We start from the raw sequence: 15,845 nt of genomic DNA, 5'->3' as shown, positions 1-15,845 counted from the left end.
GGAAGGAGCCCAGCACAGAGCCTCGGCGTGGAGGAGTGCGGCGCAGAGCGGAGCAGGAGCCCAGCGCCCCCCGGCTCGGCGCCCCCCGGCTCAGCCTCCCCACCGGCCCAGCCTCCCCCCGGCCCCCCAGGAGGAGCAGCAGCAGTTACCAAAATAAAAGAGCAGCTTTAATTCACCGAACACAGAACTGCCGCCGGGGCCGGGGCGGAGCGGGGGCGGCCCCAGCCCGGTGCGCTCCAGCCCGCTTAGGTCAGGGCCAGCGCCCTGCTTCCCAGCTCCCCGCTTCCCTGCCGCCGCTTCCCGGTCGCCAATTGCCGGTTGCTGGTTCCCCGGGTCCCGGTGAGGGTCCCGGTTAGGTTCCCGGTCGGGTCCCGGTCGCCAGTTGCCGGTCGCCCGCCGCTCCTCACACACACGCACCACACGCACCGCGGCATCCCCGGCGGCATCCCCGGCGGCACCCCCGGGGACGGGGGGGTGGGGAGGGAGGGAGGGGGAGAGGGGGAACGGGGACACACCGTGGCGACCGGACAGGTCCCGCTTTATAGCCCCTGGGTCTTCAGCTCCAGCGGCTCGGCCGGCGGCTCCGGCGGCGGCTCGGTAACGGCAGGAGGCTCTCCCTTGAGCGCGGCCAGGCGCTCGGCCAAGCTCCGCGGCCGCGGGCACAGAGCGAACTCGTAAAGCACCGAGCCCAGCGCCGCCCCCAGCAGCGGGCCCGCCCAGTACACCTGGGGGGGGAGGGGATGGGGGGCCGATGTGGGCACCCCGGTACCGACACCCCCCCGGGAGAGTGGGGGAAGCCTCCCCCCCAACCCCCCAAGCCCCCACCCCCCTGTCCCTGTGGGAGCTGGCTCAGACCTGCCCTGGGCAGGGAGGTTCCCAGCTCTGAGAGTTCCTCATCTTGGGGGGGGGGGGGTCCAGCACCCCCTGTCCCAGCCTGCCAGCTTCTGGGCGTCCCCAGCTTTGGGGGTCCCTGGTTTCAGGGGTCCAGCACCCCCTGCCCCAGCCTATGAGGCTCTGGATTGCCCAGCTTTAGGGGTCCCCAGCTTCGGGGGTCCCCAGCATCACCTGCGCTGGTCTGTGGGGCTCAGGGGTCCCTGGGGTCCCCAGCTCTGGGGGTCTCTGGTTTCAGGGTTCTGGTGCCCTCCACCCCCACCTATACAGGGCGCTGGGGGTCCCCAGTTTTGGGGGGTCCAATGCTGCCCCTTGGCCTCTGGAGCATAGCACCCACGGCCCCACCCCTATGGGGGTCTCAGCACCCACGGCCCAGTGCCAGGAGGCAGCTGTGAGATATTGGGGGGGGGACACACAGCAGGGCTCGGGGGGGGGGGGGGGGCACTGCCTGCCCAGCCCCCAGCACCCCTGTGGGTGCTGCTGGAGCCATCCTGGCGACCCCCCCCCTCACCCCCCGCCCCCGTCGGTGCAGGCACGGTGAGCGGGGCGGGGCGGGGGGCAGGGGGTCCCTCACCACACTTAGCCAGCGGTGCAGGCAGGGTGGGGAGCAGCAGGGGGGCCTGGGGGAGATGGGGGGCGGGGGGAAGGGGGTGTCCCCCCCCACACTTACCCAGTGGTTGGCAAAGCTGCGGGTGATGACGGCGGGGGCGAAGGAGCGCGCAGGGTTCATGCCGGCGCCGGTGTAGTGGATCTGCGGGAGGGGGGGGGGTCAGGGGGGTGCCGGCCGGCTGCCACCATCGTCCCAGACACCCCCCTCTCCCCCCACCCCCCATAAGGCCCCCCCCAGGGTCCAGCCTTACCCCAAAGATGTGTCCGAGGGCGAGGGAGAGGCCGACGGGCAGGGCGGCGGCGCCCGGGCGCCCATCCTGCCGCTCATCGAAGCTGGCCAGGACGCAGAGCACGAACTGGGCAGTCAGGAGCAGCTCCACCACCGTGCCCTGGCCGGGCCCCACGCCGGGGTGCAGCTGCGAGGGGAGGGGGCGCTCAGCACCCCAGGGACCCTCTCGACCCTTCCCCACCCCGGAACTCCCTCCTCTCCCAAGCCCAACTGCACCCCGAATCGCTGCTCAGCCCCCAAAAGCTTCCTCCCGCAGTGCCCCAAAGCCTCCAGCACCTCCTCCTGGAGCCCCTAATTCCCTCCCACTGACCCCCCCCCCCCAGTGCCCCAAAGCCTCCAGCACCTCCTCCTGGAGCCCCTAATTCCCCCCTACTGCCCCCCCCCCCCCCAGCGCCCCAAAGCCCCAGGTCAGCATCTCCAAACCCCACAACCCCCCCCTCACCACCCTGCCCCCCAGCACCCCAACCCCCCAGTTCGGCATCTCTGAACCCCACAGCCCCCCGCTGTGTCCCTCCCCAGCACCCCAAAACACCTTTTGAGGCTTCCCCCCCTCCACTTCCTACCCCACAGTACCTCAAACCCCCCCCCCCCCAGCACCCCCAACCTCCCATCCCCACTCCCCCTTCAGTTCAGCCTCTCCCAGCTCCCACCACACCCCCACGGGACCCCAAAATCACCTCTTGCAGCCTCATTCCCTGCACCCCACCCCACCCCAAGCCCCTACAAGCCCCCCCCCCGCCCCAAGCTCACCGCACTGAGGCCGAGGGTGCCGCGGACAGGGGCCGGTGTCAAGCCGTAGAGCACCCCCCGCCCCGGCCAGCGCCCCCAGGACCTGCGCCAGGAGGTAGCCCAAGGCTCGGGGCAGGGAGAGCTGCGAGGCCATCAGGAACGCCAAGGTGATGGCAGGGTTGATGTGACCCCCGCTGACGGGACCCAGCGTCTGCACCACCGTGGCTTGGGCCAAGCCGAAGGCGAGGGCGGCCCCCAGGACGCTGGGGGGTCCCGGGACCCAGCGCAGGGAAGCCCCCAGCCCCAGCAGGGCATAGAGGAGGCTGCCCAGGAACTCGGCCAGGATGGCCCTCCAGAAGGAGGAGGAACGCAGCTCCCGCATGGCCTGACCCCCGCTGCCCTCCGCGGCCCCGCTCCCCTCCCCGGGGGGGCCACCCGCGCACGCCTTTATAAGCACCCCCAGGCCAGGCCCCCGGGGGTGGGATCCCGGCCCCCGTCACACCCCCCCCGGCCCCCCCCACCCCCCACTCCCTTAACCACTTCGCTGCCCAGCGCTGGGGGATTCCTTCCCCCACCCCCCCACCCCCAACGCCAAGGGCAGCCCCACGACCCCCCAGGATGGGGGGGGACGCCCCCCCCCCCCCCCCCCCCCCCCCCGAGCTTCACCCCTTCATTTCCAGGGCTGCCCTACCCGGGGGTGCTGAGAGGTGCGGGGGGGTGTGGGGGGCTGTGACCAATAGCTGTGGGGTTGGGGTGACCACCGCGGGGGGAGGGCTGAGGTCAGCACTGAGGACCCCCCCCCCCCCCGCCCAAGCCTTTTGGGGACATATTGAGGGGACCCTGAGGGGGCCTGGGTACCCCCCCCGGGCCAGCCCCACCAGGGGGCCGTGGGGGCTCCCCCCCGCCCGGCCCCGTTGTCTGCGGCAGGGTTTATTCAGCTCGGCTTAGCGGCCCCTAAAGCCCGAGCTGGGCCGGGATTAGGACCGGACCTGGCCATTGGCGGCCCCCGAAAACTGCCGGAGCTGCAGAGGAGCTGACAAAGGACTCTGCTGCCTCAGCGCCCCGGCACGGGACGGGGCCGCAGGGGGTCCGGCCCCCACCCCCCCAGCGGGGCCACTGGGAGGGAGATGCTGCTCGGGTGGGCCAGGGGTGGTGTCGGGGGGTGGTGGTGGGGGGTGCAGGATGAGGCTCCTGGGATGGGTTGGAGCTGGGAGAAGACTTTCAGCATCCTCCGGGACCGCAGCTGGGGCTGAGCCGTGGCCCTCAGCACCACATCCCTGCGGCTCTGAACCTCCATCCACCTCCCGGGGGGAGACAACCCCAGACCCCCACCCCCGAGCCCCACACCACCCCCTGAGCCCCACACCACCACCACCAGACCCCCGAGCCTCACACCCCCCCCCCGGACCCCCACCCCCGAGCCTCACACTACCCCCCTGAGCCCCACACCACCACCCCCAGACCCCCACCCCCGAGCCTCACACCACCCCCCCCAGACCCCCACCCCCGAGCCCCACACCACCGACCCCCACCCCTGACCTCACACCACCCCCAGACCCCCACCCCTGAACCTCACACCACCACCCCCAGACCCCCACCCCCTGAACCTCACACCACCCCCCCAGACCCCCACCCCCGAGCCCCACACCACCACCCCAGACCCCCACCCCTGAGCCCCACCCCCACCACCCCCAGACCCCCACCCCTGAACCTCACACCACCCCCCCAGACCCCCCACCCCCGAGCCCCACACCACCACTCTGCACCCAGCTCCAACCCAAAGCCTTTAATCCATCTCTTCCCCACCACGGTGGTCCTGGAGCCCCCCCCCCCTAAACCTTGCAGGTGGGCACCGTGCCCTGGGTGGGGGGCGCCGTGCCCTGGGTGGGGGGTGCTGTGCTCGGGGGGGTGCTGTGCTCGGGGGGCGCCGCTGGGGAGGGGTCGTTGGGGACCCTGTGCCACTGGATGGAGCAAGCGGGGCTGGGAGGTTCAAGCCGCGTCCCGGCCCCGATGGGCTGCGGGGGGCGGGGGGCCGAGGGTGGAGGGTGAGGAGGGGGCCGGGGTGGTGGTCTCCACCAGGGGCCGTGTCCCGGCAGCAGAGGCAGGCCCCCAGCTTCTCCCGGGGGGCACCGGGAGCGAAGAGGAACTCATGGGAGAGCGCAGCCAGCACCGCGCCCAGCACCGGCCCCAGCCAGTACACCTGCGGGGGGGCACAGGGGGTCAGGAGGGGGTCCGGGGTGGGGGGGACAGGGGGACACGGCCCGAGGGGCTGCTAAGCATTGCTCTGGGGGTGGGAGTGGGACCGGGGGACCCCACGGCAGTGCCGGGAGCTGGGCTGGAGGATGTGAGGAACCGGGGGGGAGGGGAGGGGCGGGGGGGTGGTGATGACACATTTGGGATGGGGGCACTGGGGGGGGGGGCACTGCCCCAGGGTGGGCACTCAGGGCACCCATCCTGTGAGGGAGGCACCAGAAGGACCCAAGCCGGGGATGAGCAGAGGGGGCACCGGTCCAGGGGGTACCTGAAGGGCAGAAGCAGGGAGCCCTGCGCTGGGGGGGGCACAGGACCGGGGCGGGTGGGGGGTGCACACTGCAGCTGGGGGGCACCCATCCTGCACTGGAGCCCCTCAGGGTGGCACCCAGGGGTGCCAGGAACTCACCCAGTGGTCGTCCCAGACGCCGGTGACGATGGCCGGCCCCAGGGAGCGCGCGGGGTTCATGCTGCCCCCCGAGAAGGGTCCCTGCGGGGGGCGCGGGGGGCATCAGGCTGGCAGGGGCTGGGGGGTGGCAGCCCCGGGGCGGGGGCTGGGGTGGGGGGAGGTGTGTGTGGGGGGTGGGATCCTCACCGCGGTCAGGGCACCGGCAGCCACCGCGCTGCCCAGGGCCAGCCCGGCCCCGGGGGTCGCCCGGTGGGCGGTGGCAAAGGCAACGAATGCCAGCTGGAAGGTGGCAAAGGTCTCCCAGGCCAGCGCCTGCCCGGCCGTCCCCGTGGCACTCACCTGGCAGAAGAGGCTCGGCCTCAGCGCCCCCGGGGTGCCCCGGGGACGGGGAGGGGGGGGGACGGGCAGGGGGAGGGGGCACTCACCCTGGTGACCAGGCTGGCACCGTCCGGCAGCGCCATGCGGGCAGCGGCGGAGGCCAGCAGCGCCCCGGCGCACTGGGCCAGGAGCGCGGTGGCACCGCGCAGGGCACCCAGCTTGTGGGTGCAGAGCAGCGCCAGGGTCAGGGCTGGGTTGGCCTGGGGCGCCCCAGGGGTGCCAGCCAGCGCCCCGGCCGCCAGCCCCCCGGCCAGTGCCGGTGCCAGGGCTTCGGGGGGCCGCCGAGGTGCCCAGCACCACCCCCACGAAGATGAACATCGCCAAAGCCTCTGCCAGGACCCCGCGCCAGAAGCAGCGCCCCCGCAGCTCCTGGGGGCACACAGCGGGGCTGGGGTCACCCCGGGGGGGCGCTGCCAGGGCTGGGTGCCACAGTGGGGAGGGGGGTCGTGGGGGGACCTCAGCGATGCGGTGCCCGAGTCAGCAGCCCCCGTGGCCAGGGGGCACCGCGGGGGCAGTGTGCCATGGGACACCCTGGGGCCCTCAGGGACTGGGTACCACAGCGCCCTGGCAGGGGGGCACCTTGGCACCAGGGTCACCATGGCGACTGCACGGCCATGGGGGCACGGCCATGGGGGCACACCGGCAGCAGAGATGGTGCCAGGGAGGGCACGGGGGGGCTGGGGGAGGGCACTTGGAGGGCGCCCAGGCAGCCCTGTGCTGGGGCTGGCTGCTGGCACTCCGGGGGGGGATTGCCCCTGCACCTCCCCCAGCCCCAGCCCACGGCTCCGGGGGGGTGCCAAGGCGGCCGGGGGCTGGGGTGGCACCCGCCGGCAGGGTCTTACCTCTGCGATGGCCATGGCGCAGCTGCAGGGCCCAGGAGAGCGCAGAGGAGACCCAGAGAGGGAGAACCTCCCCTCCCCCACCCCCCCCCGGGCCCTGCCAGCCCCCCCTGGCACCGCCACCCCCCACACCCTTGCACTGCCAGGCCCCAGGATGTGAGGAAGGGAAGGTCCCAGGCTGGGCACAAGAGGGGTGCAGGAAAGGGGTGAGGATGAGCCAAGACCCCTGGCGGGGGGGGGAGCAAAGGAGGGTGCCAGGGGTCCTGGGGCTGGGCTCAGAGCACCTCTGGGTGCCCTGGCAACGAGCTGGAGCGCTGGGGGGGGGTTGCCACAGCGACCATGCCCTGGGTGCCCAGATGAAAGGGCAGGATGAAAGCCTTGGGGGGGGAGGAGGAGGAGGAGGAATAGCAGCAAGAGGAGGGGGGCGGGGGGGGGCTCACAGGCAGGGTGCCCCTGTGCCCCAGCGCTGCCAGCTCAGCAGCCCGGGGCTCGCACGTGGGGTGAGTCAGCAGGGCCGCTGGAAGGCCCTGGCTCAGCACAGGGCACACAGCGCCCGGGGGGGGGGGGTGGGAAGCACACCGCGGGGGGGTCCGGGGGGGGGTCCGGGGGCCCCCGGCCCTGCTGACACCCTGCAAAGAGCCAGAACCTTCCGTGCCCGCCCGGGGCTGCCACAAAGGGGAGGCGCGGGCACGCCGCGGGGACCGAGCACCCCCGGACGTGAGGCAGCTTGAGGGGCACGAGGGGGGCAGGCCCCCCCCCCCCCGTTGCTGCCCACATCATCCCACCGCGCCCATCCCGCCCGCCCCCCCGAGCTGATCCTGTGCCGGGCTGGGACCCTCCACAGGGCACATGGTGTCCTGCTGCCCCCCAGAACCCCCTGGGACCCTCCCGGCACAGCAGCCTGGCAGTGCTGTGCCCACCCCACACAGCCCCCCCCCGGTGACCCCCGGGTGGGCGCTTGCCCCGCAGAAGCCATACCCTGCCCCACCGACCTCTGCTCGGGGGTCCACAGACCCCCACCAGGACCCTCCACCGTGGCCCAGACACCCACGGGCGCCTCCACGTGCCGCAGTACCCCCTGTCCTGCCCCGTAAGCCCCCCCGCGATTCTCAGCTCTCCCCATCCTGCTCCACAGCTCCCCCCCCCCGGTCTTCCCCACGCTGCCCCACGGACCCTGAAGGTGCCCTCAGGACCCCCTCACCCTGCCCCCCAGAATCACCAGGTGGCCTCAGGTGCCCCCACCCCGCCCCCCCAGGATACCACAGGCCCCCCCATGGGGGAGGCTCAGGACCCCCTTTCCTGCCCCCCCCCAACGCCAGCGCAGCGCCGCGGGGCGCACGGGAGGGAGGCGGAGCCCCAGGCCGTGGGAGGAGCCGGGCCGGGGCTGTCACGTGACGGGGAAGGCAGGGAGGGAGGGAGGGGGGAGCGCGCGGACACGTGACCGGCGGTTCAAAAATGGCCGCGCCCAGGGCGCGGGCGGCAAGGGGGCGGGGGCGAAGCGAGGGGCGGGGCGATGGCGGACGGCCAGGGCGGCGAGGGGCGGGGCAGGACGAGGGGCGGGGCGATGGCGGCCGCCGGAGAGCGGCGAGGGGCGGGGCGGAGCCTCCGCCTGGGCCCGCCCTTAAAGGGCCCGCGCCGCACCCCCCCGGCCGCCACCGGCCCCCTCCGTGCCCGGCGCCTCGGGGCTGCCCCGGCGCCGGGGTTAGCTCCCCAGTGACACCCCCACAGGCCTTCCCCCCCCCGCGGCCTCCCACCCCCGGGCCTGGATCCGGGCCGTGCAGTGCCCTCCCCGCCCCCACCTTTCCCGCCGCCATCGCTTTCCCCCGGCGCCGGGCGCGGAGCGAACCCCCGGTGGTACCGGGCGGCAGGCGGGGAGGGCTCCTCGCGGAGCGGGAAGGCAGCGAGGCCCAGCCCCCCCCCCCCCGGGCGGGGAGCGGGGGTAGGGGTTGGGGGCGGGGGGGGGGGAAATGTGTGCGCGCTCGCGTTCCGCCCCCCCCCCCCCCCTTTCCCCGGCCACGGCCATCGGGGGCGAGCGGCGGGCGGGGGGCGGGGGGGGGGAGGCGGTGAGCGGGATCCCGGGGCAGGGCGGGGAGGGGGGAGCGGAGGGGGGGGGGCCGGCCGGTGAGCGGCGCTAGGAGCCGGAGCCGTCCTGCGCGGCTGCAGCCCGGATCCCCAGGCTGGCTCCCGGGCGTGACGTCAGGCGCGGGCCCGCCTGGCTCCCGGCCTGCCCCGGCCCCTCCGCGCTCCCGAAAATGCTGCTCTCGGTCCCGCCGCGCTCCGGCCTGCCCGCCTTCGCCTACAACAAGAGCGGCAAGAAAGGTACCGCCGCGCCCCCCCCGCAGCCCCTCCGCTGCCCCCCGGCTTCCCCTTCCAACCGCACCCCACACCCCCCCCCCCCCGCACCCCGCACCCCGCCCCGGGCCTCCGCCGGCCCCGCGCCCGGGCCCAGCCCTTGCGCCGTGATGCGGCTGCGGGAATCCTGCCCGCGGGACAGCCCCCCCCGGGCGCCCGCGGGGACGAGGGGTGGGGGGCAGGGGGGACCCCCCCCCAGCGCCGCCTCCCCTTCGCCTGCCGCCGCTGGCTGCCCGGGGCTCGGCTCCGGGAGGGCTTCGGGCACGGCGGGGGCCGGGCCCGGCTGCATCCCTCCGGCACCGGGCGGCGGGGGACGGGCCGGGGACACGCGGCGGGGGGCGCCGGGGGGGGGGTTAGGAGGCCACTTGGGTGAACTTCGGTTGCCTTTCACCCCATCCCGGGGGGCGTCCTGCACCCCCCTGCCTCAGTTTCCCTTTCCGGGGCACAGCACAGACACCCCCCCCCCCCCCGGGGGAGGAAGGGGGAGGGTCGGGGGTGCTGCGTGGACCCCCCCGGGGGAGGGAGGGGGTCCGTCCTCCGCCCCCCCCCCCAGGGATCACCCCCAGGACACCGCACACGCGGCGGGGGGGGGGCAGCGGTGCACATGTGCAGGTGCCGGGGGGGGGATGTGGGACCCCCTGCCGGGGGGGTGACCCCCAGCCCTATCCTGGGTGAGCTGGGGGGGTGCCAAGGGGGCACCCTGGGGGTTGGGGGGGGTGTGTGTGGGGGGGGGTTGTGTGTGGGGGGGGTGTTTAAACCCCAGCCCCTCCAGCCCGGAGCTGGAAGCTGCAGTAGAGCTTGGACCGGGGGGGTGGGGTGGGGGTCTGGGGACCCCCCTGGGATTGGGGGACAGAGGAGGGGAGCCCCGAGAGGGAGGGAGGGCTGGGGGTGGTTCATTTTCCTATGGGAAGTGTCCCAGGGGATGGGGGGGAGACCCCGGGGGGGGGGTCCCATGCCTGGAGGGGGGTAGGGGTCTAAGGATGTGCAGGACTCATCCCCGGGGTCTTGGCTGCTTGGGGGGGGAGGGGGGGGGCTGGGATTTGGGGGGCGGGTGCTGAGCCTGGCTGTCTGCTCCCTGCCCCCCAGCAGTCCTATGTGCCGCCGGCGCAGCCCTTGGGCCCCCCCAGCCCTGCGGGGGGCGCTGCAGACCAGCTCAGCAAGACCAACCTCTACATTCGGGGGCTGCACCCCGGGACCACGGACCAGGACCTGGTCAAGCTCTGCCAGCCGTGAGTGAGGGGCTAAGACCCCCCCCAACCCCCACTCCCCGAGCCCCCCTGTCAACTGGGAGGCTCTGCTGCCCCCCCTCTGCCCCTGCCCTGAGCCCCCCACACCCCCTCTGTCCCCCCCCCAGCTATGGGAAGATTGTCTCCACCAAAGCCATCCTGGACAAGACGACCAACAAGTGCAAAGGTTGGAGGGGGCTGCGGGGGGGGGGGGGGACTGCAGGGGGGGGGCTGGGGGGTTTTTGGGGGGGCTCTTCTCACCCCACTGTGCCCCCCTGCTGTGTTGTCTGTGTGCCCCCCACCCCCTCCCCAAGGCTATGGCTTCGTGGACTTTGACAGCCCCACGGCAGCCCAGAAGGCTGTGACAGCCCTCAAGGCCAGCGGGGTGCAGGCTCAGATGGCCAAGGTACAGCACAGCCCCCCCCGGGGGGGGTGTGTCCCCGTTTCACACCCACCCCCCCACCCAGGACCCTCCCCCGGGGCCTGGCCAGCCCCTTGAGCCCCCTCCCCTCCTCACACCAGCAACAGGAGCAGGACCCAACCAACCTCTACATCTCCAACCTGCCCCTGGGGGTGGACGAGCAGGAGCTGGAGGCCCTGCTGAAGCCTTTCGGGCAGGTGGTCTCCACCCGCATCCTGCGGGACCCCCACGCGCCCAGCAGGGGGGTGGGCTTTGCACGGTAAGGGGGGGGGCGCGGGGGGGGCTGCATGGGGTTTGGGGGGGGCTGTGGAAGGGGGGCTGGGGCTGCATAGGAAAACGGCAGGGGGGGAGCTCGGGAGGAGGCTGTGTGGGCTGCCCACAGAGCTTGAGGGGGGGTCTCTGGTGCAGCCTGAGTAGGGGTCTCTGCTGGATCCTGGGGGGCTCTCTGGTGCAGCCTAGGGGGGGGGGTCTCTGGTGCAGCCTGAGTAGGGGTCTCTGCTGGATCCTGGGGGGCTCTCTGGTGCAGCCTAGGGGGGGTCTCTGGTGCAGCCTGAGTAGGGGTCTCTGCTGGATCCTGGGGGGCTCTCTGGTGCAGCCTAGGGGGGGTCCTCTGGTGCAGCCTGAGTAGGGGTCTCTGCTGGATCCTGGGGGGCTCTCTGGTGCAGCCTAGGGGGGGTCTCTGGTGCAGCCTGAGTAGGGGTCTCTGCTGGATCCTGGGGGGGCTCTCTGGTGCAGCCTGGGGGGGGGTCTCTGGTGCAGCTTAGGGGGGGGTCTCTGCTGGATCCTGGGGGGCTCTCTGGTGCAGCCTGGGGGGGAGGTCCTCTGCTGCACCCTCGGGTGGGGAGCTCTCTGCTGCAGCCTGGTGGGGGGTCTCTGGTGCAGCCTGAGTAGGGGGTCTCTGGGACCCTGGGGGGCTCTCTGATGCAGCCTGGGGGGGGGGTCTCTGGTGCAGCCTGAGTAGGGGTCTCTGCTGGATCCTGGGGGGCTCTCTGGTGCAGCCTGGGGGGGGGTCTCTGGTGCAGCCTGAGTAGGGCTCTCTGCTGGATCCTGGGGGGCTCTCTGATGCAGCCTGGGGGGGGGGTCTCTGGTGCAGCCTGAGTAGGGGTCTCTGCTGGATCCTGGGGGGCTCTCTGGTGCAGCCTGGGGGGGGCTCCTCTGCTGCACCCTAGATGGGGGGATCTCTCTGTGCAGCCTAGGGGGGGGTCTTTGCTGCAGCCTGGGGGGCTCTCTGCTGCAGCCCAGAGTGGGCTCTGGGGGGGGTGCCTCAGATGATGGGGGCTGCCCCATGGAGCCTGGGGGAAGGGTCTGTGTGGGGCCTGGGGTTGAGCATGGGGGGGGGGGCAGGGGGCTGCTGTGCAGGCCTGGGGGGCAGCTGTTGGGGGGGGGTTTCCCCGCGGGTGGCCCCCAGCCCAGCCTCCTCCCTCCTGCCAGGATGGAGTCGACAGAGAAGTGCGAGGCGGTGATCAGCCACTTCAACGGCAAATACATCAAGACCCCACCCGGGGTGCCAGGTGGGCTGGGGGGAATGGGGGGGGGGGGGCTCCTGGGTGAGGGGGGGGGGCCGTGGGAGTGGGGGCAGGGAGCGAGGGCTGACTGCCAGCTGTGGCTGCTGCCCCCTCCCCAGCCCCCCCGGACCCCCTGCTCTGTAAGTTCGCGGACGGGGGCCAGAAGAAGCGGCAGAGCCAGGGCAAGTTTGTGCCCAACGGCAGGGCCTGGACCCGGGACGGCGATGCGGTGAGAGGGGAGGGCCCTGGGGGGGGAGAGGGGGGTGGGGGGCAGCCCCCCCCCGGCTGCTGGAGCTGGGGGGGGGAGGGGGGAGGGGGGCCGCAGGGCAGCGCTGACCCTTCCACCGCCCCCAGGGCACTGTGACCTTGGCCTACGACCCTGCGACGGCGCTGCAGAACGGGTGGGTGCCCCGGGTGGGTGCCCCTGGTGGGCCCCTGCAGACCCTGCCTGGAGGGGGCTGGGGGGGCTGCCAGCCCCTTGTGCCCCCCCCCCCCCCCAACTGCTGAACAGCTTCACCCTTACCCCCTCCCCCCAACAGGTTCTACCCAGCGCCCTACGGCCTGGCCCCCAGCCGGATGCTGGCCCCCACGGCCCTGGCTCCCTATCTGCCCTCCCCAGTCTCCTCCTAACCAGGTACGGGGCGGGGCTGGGGGAGGAGGGGAAGTCCCCTGGGTGGAGGAGGGGTCCCTGGGGGTCTCTCAGAGGAGGGGAGGGTGTGGGGTCCTCAGAGGAGCCCCTGCCCCACTCCTACCCTGGCTGCTTCTGCAGGTCCACGGCCCTGCCTGGATGCACCAATCCTACCTCGTGCAGCCCACGGTGAGCTTGGGGCCTGCCCGGGGCCCTGGCACTGCCCTGCCCACCCCTGCCCGGGCCCTGCCCGCCCCTGGCACTGCCCTGCCTGCCCCTGCCAGGACCCTGCCCGCCCCCTGGCAGGACCCTGCCCACCCCTGGCACTGCCCTGTCCTACCCTGCCCGCCCCCTGGCATTGCCCTGCCCGCCCCCACCCTGGCCCCGCCCCCAGCTCTCCCGGCTCTCCCCTCCCTTGCCCAGCCCCGGCCCAGGCATTCAAGCCCCACCCACCTTGCCTAAGCCCCTCCCCCGCCCCGCCCCCTTCCCTCAAGCCCTGCCCACAGTCCCTTTCCCTGGCTCTCCTTCTGCCCCTTCCCTGTGCCCACCTCCTCCAGCGGCCCCCAGCCCCCAGTGCCCCTTGGCCTATAGCCAGCCCCCCCCCAGCCCCCCGTGCCCCCCCCAGCCCTGCCCCCCATCCCTCCCCGCCGCTGACGGCGCCGTGCAGGGGGCGGTGCTGGCCCCTGCTGTGGACCACGCTGTGCCCCTCCAGCCGTCCGTGGTGGCGCCTCTGGCCCAGCAGCTCGGCCACCTCTCCCTCGGCAGCGCAGGCACGGTAAGGACCCCCCCCCCGATCCCTCCTTCCTCCCAAGACCTCTTCTTGACGCCCCCCTGAGGCTCTTGCTTTGCCCCCCCCCGCCCCAGTACGTGCCCACTGCCGCTGCGGTCCCCGGAGCCTTCCTCCCGCCCTACCCCCCGGTGCCGCCCACGCTGCCGCTGGAGGTGAGAGCTGCGCCGGGGGGAGGCTGGGGGGGAGGGGGAAAGAGGAGGGGGGAGGAAAAGAGGGGGGTGGGGAAGGAGGGGAGGGCCGGCCAGGACCTTTTCCTTCTGGGGGGGTGGGGTCCATGCTGTGTTTCCCCCCTCCCCACAGGACGCTTCTGCCGCCCCGAGCCACGGCCCCATCGAGTCCCCGTCGGAGCCTGGAGCCTTCCCCTACCCCTACCCCAAGTAGCGGCCGGGGGGGGGCCCGGCCCGTGGCGCAACACCCCCCCTCCTCCCCGGCTGCCCCCCCCCCAACCCCCCTTCTCCCTTCCCCAAACCTTATCCGGTGCTGCCCCCCCCTTCCCCGCCCCAAACCCCCTCCCCCACTTGCTGCTGCCATCGCCGGGGGGAGGTCCGGGAACGCCGCGGGGGGAGGGGGGGGGCTCGCTGTTTTTTCCCCCCCTCCCCCCTCTACAAAGAGAGGCAGCCCCCCTTCCCCCCCCCCCCCCAATTTGCTCCCTCCTGGAGGCTTTTTTTTTTTCCTCCTCTCTTTTTCTACAAAAGTTGCAAAGGACAAAAAAAAAAAGACAAAAAAAACCCAAAAACAGGAAAAAAAAAAACCCACAGAAAAATGCTACCCCCGGGAGGGGGGGGGGGGGCGCAGCGGGGGGGGGTTTGTTACACCCCCCCCTCCCCCCTTTCTTTGTCCTTCTCCCCCCCCTCCCCCTCCCCTCTTTAACTTCCTTGTGCTTCCAGGGCCCGCGGCCCCTCGCCCCCCCCCCCCCCCATCCCCTCCCCCCCAGCCCAGCCGCGGTGCCCCCTGTGCCTTCTGCTGCCCGGCCCTGCCGGTGCCCCCCCCCCCCGCGCCCCGACCCCCAGCCTTGGGGGGTGGGGGGGTCGTGGGGGAGGAGGTAGAGACCTCCCCCCCCCGCCCCCCCTGCCCTTCCACCCCCGTGGGGTTCAGTCTCTGGGCACCAGCCCCCCCGCAGGGCCGGGGGTGCTGCCTCCCCTGCCCCCCCCCCCCCCGTGCACTCCCCTCCCACCCCCCCCGTGGGCATGGGCTGGGGGCTCTGCATGCTGCCCCCCCCCCCCCCAAAAGACAAACCCAACCTCCCCCAGTCCAAGGGGAGGGGGGGGAGCAGGGTAAGTGCAATAACCAAGCCCCCCCCTCCCCTCCCCCCCCCCAACACACAGATCCATCCCCCCCCCCCCCACGGGCAAGGGGCACCCCAAGGGGTACCCCCAGGGGTACCCCAGGCACTTTAGATCCGCGCCCCCCCCGCCCCACCCCCTGCAGTGACAATCAGGGGGTCCCGTGGGGGGGGGGGCTGTGAAGGGGAGCTTCGGGGGGGGGGCTCTTGCAAACCAAAGATTGAGGAAGGGGAGGGGCAGGGCCGAGCTGCCTACACCCCCCCCCAAACCCTGCACCCCCTCCCCCGGCCCTGCACCCCCTCCCCCTCCACTCAGCTGCGTCACCCCCAGGCCCTGGGGGCTGTGTCCGTCCCGGGGGGGGCAGGGGGCAGCCCCCACTTTGCTTTGAGCCCTGGGGCCAGCTGTGCCTCTTCCTCCTCCTCTTCCTCCCCCCCCATGCAAGCTCTGCCTTGGGCCTCCTGCTTCCTCCAGCCCCCCCCCCCCCCCCCCAAATCCTTTTAGTGCAGCCCCCCCCCCCCCAGCATCTGTCTGTGTCCCCCTGCTGGGGACCCCCTGCCCCCCTCCTCACCATCACACATCTACCTCACCCCACAGCTCGGTGAGTGCTCAGCCCGGGTGGGGGGGCAGGGGGGGGGCACATGACACCCCCCCCCACAGGAGCTGTGTCCTCCCTCCACACCCCCCCAGGGCTGACACCCCCCACCCCTTCTGGTTTCCAGCCATCACCACCTCCCCACGTTGCTGCTACTGCCTGACAGCCCCCCCCCAAAACACACCCCCAGCCCCCCCAAACACACCCCCCGACCCCCCCCCCAAATACACCCACATCCCCCCACCCCGCGCCCCCCCCCCCCACTTTGGTTGTGGGGGGCACCCGAGGAAGGAACCAAAGAGGGAGACCTACAGCTTGGCCCTGCATAGGAGGCTGCTTTTGGGGGGGGGGGGGGCAGGGACTTCTGGGACCCCCCCACCCCCCCCCACCCCACAAGGAGGAGGAAGCTAAACCTTGGGATCCCAAACAGCTCTGCTGGAAAGGAGGGGCTGGGGGGAGGGGAGGAGGGGAGCTCCCTGCCCCCTTCAAAAGCAAAGCTGAGGCCCCCCCCCCCCTCCCCCTTGGCCCCCCCCCCCGCTGCCCCCCCCCCCCCGTTTAATTTATACTTAGAGCATTTTGTACAGGTTTTTAAGTTGCCTTTTTTTTAAAGCTCTTTCCAGAGGTTTCTAGTTTTGTATTTTGCCTTCCTCCTGC

At 72.9% G+C, this 15,845-nt stretch overlaps 3 protein-coding genes across 3 annotated transcripts; 1 reads left to right on the top strand and 2 right to left on the bottom strand.

Annotated features, from left to right (window-relative positions):
* Positions 1 to 151: 151 nt before the first annotated feature.
* LOC137460370 (lens fiber major intrinsic protein-like) lies at positions 152 to 2,900 on the bottom strand. The gene is given in 5 exon segments (XM_068170757.1): positions 152 to 725; positions 1,562 to 1,642; positions 1,752 to 1,916; positions 2,540 to 2,596; positions 2,598 to 2,900. Coding segments are annotated over 5 exon segments (792 nt in total). The 3' UTR covers positions 152 to 539.
* A 1,523-nt stretch (positions 2,901 to 4,423) lies between these two features.
* LOC137460372 (aquaporin AQPAe.a-like) lies at positions 4,424 to 6,412 on the bottom strand. The gene is given in 7 exon segments (XM_068170759.1): positions 4,424 to 4,597; positions 4,599 to 4,718; positions 5,178 to 5,258; positions 5,364 to 5,516; positions 5,603 to 5,830; positions 5,832 to 6,029; positions 6,398 to 6,412. Coding segments are annotated over 7 exon segments (885 nt in total). The 3' UTR covers positions 4,424 to 4,507.
* Positions 6,413 to 8,504: 2,092 nt separating this feature from the next.
* LOC137460367 (RNA-binding motif, single-stranded-interacting protein 2-like) lies at positions 8,505 to 14,629 on the top strand. The gene is made up of 13 exons (XM_068170753.1): positions 8,505 to 8,711; positions 9,832 to 9,975; positions 10,101 to 10,159; positions 10,287 to 10,378; positions 10,495 to 10,652; positions 11,825 to 11,904; positions 12,018 to 12,127; positions 12,253 to 12,299; positions 12,438 to 12,524; positions 12,661 to 12,715; positions 13,194 to 13,301; positions 13,391 to 13,468; positions 13,617 to 14,629. Exons 1-13 carry the CDS (start codon positions 8,647 to 8,649, stop codon positions 13,695 to 13,697), a joined length of 1,164 nt encoding a protein of 387 aa, XP_068026854.1. The 5' UTR covers positions 8,505 to 8,646; the 3' UTR covers positions 13,698 to 14,629.
* Positions 14,630 to 15,845: the final 1,216 nt, after the last annotated feature.

The sequence above is a fragment of the Melanerpes formicivorus genome, unplaced genomic scaffold (assembly GCF_026170545.1).
Source record: "Melanerpes formicivorus ecotype bairdi unplaced genomic scaffold, bMelFor1.0.p_v2 SCAF_569, whole genome shotgun sequence".
In the NCBI taxonomy this organism is placed as follows: Eukaryota; Metazoa; Chordata; class Aves; order Piciformes; family Picidae; genus Melanerpes; species Melanerpes formicivorus.
Note: the sequence above shows the minus strand (reverse complement) of the source record. Positions and strands in the feature narration are given on the sequence as shown.

Bases quoted from the DNA above. Each gene is read 5' to 3' on its own strand.
- LOC137460367 (XM_068170753.1), top strand. From the start codon at position 8,647: ATGCTGCTCTCGGTCCCGCCGCGCTCCGGCCTGCCCGCCTTCGCCTAC. The intron at 10,379-10,494 runs GTACAGCACAGC...TCCTCACACCAG, and splicing joins TGCAGGCTCAGATGGCCAAG to CAACAGGAGCAGGACCCAAC. The intron at 12,525-12,660 runs CTAACCAGGTAC...ACCCTGGCTGCT, and splicing joins CTGCCCTCCCCAGTCTCCTC to TCTGCAGGTCCACGGCCCTG.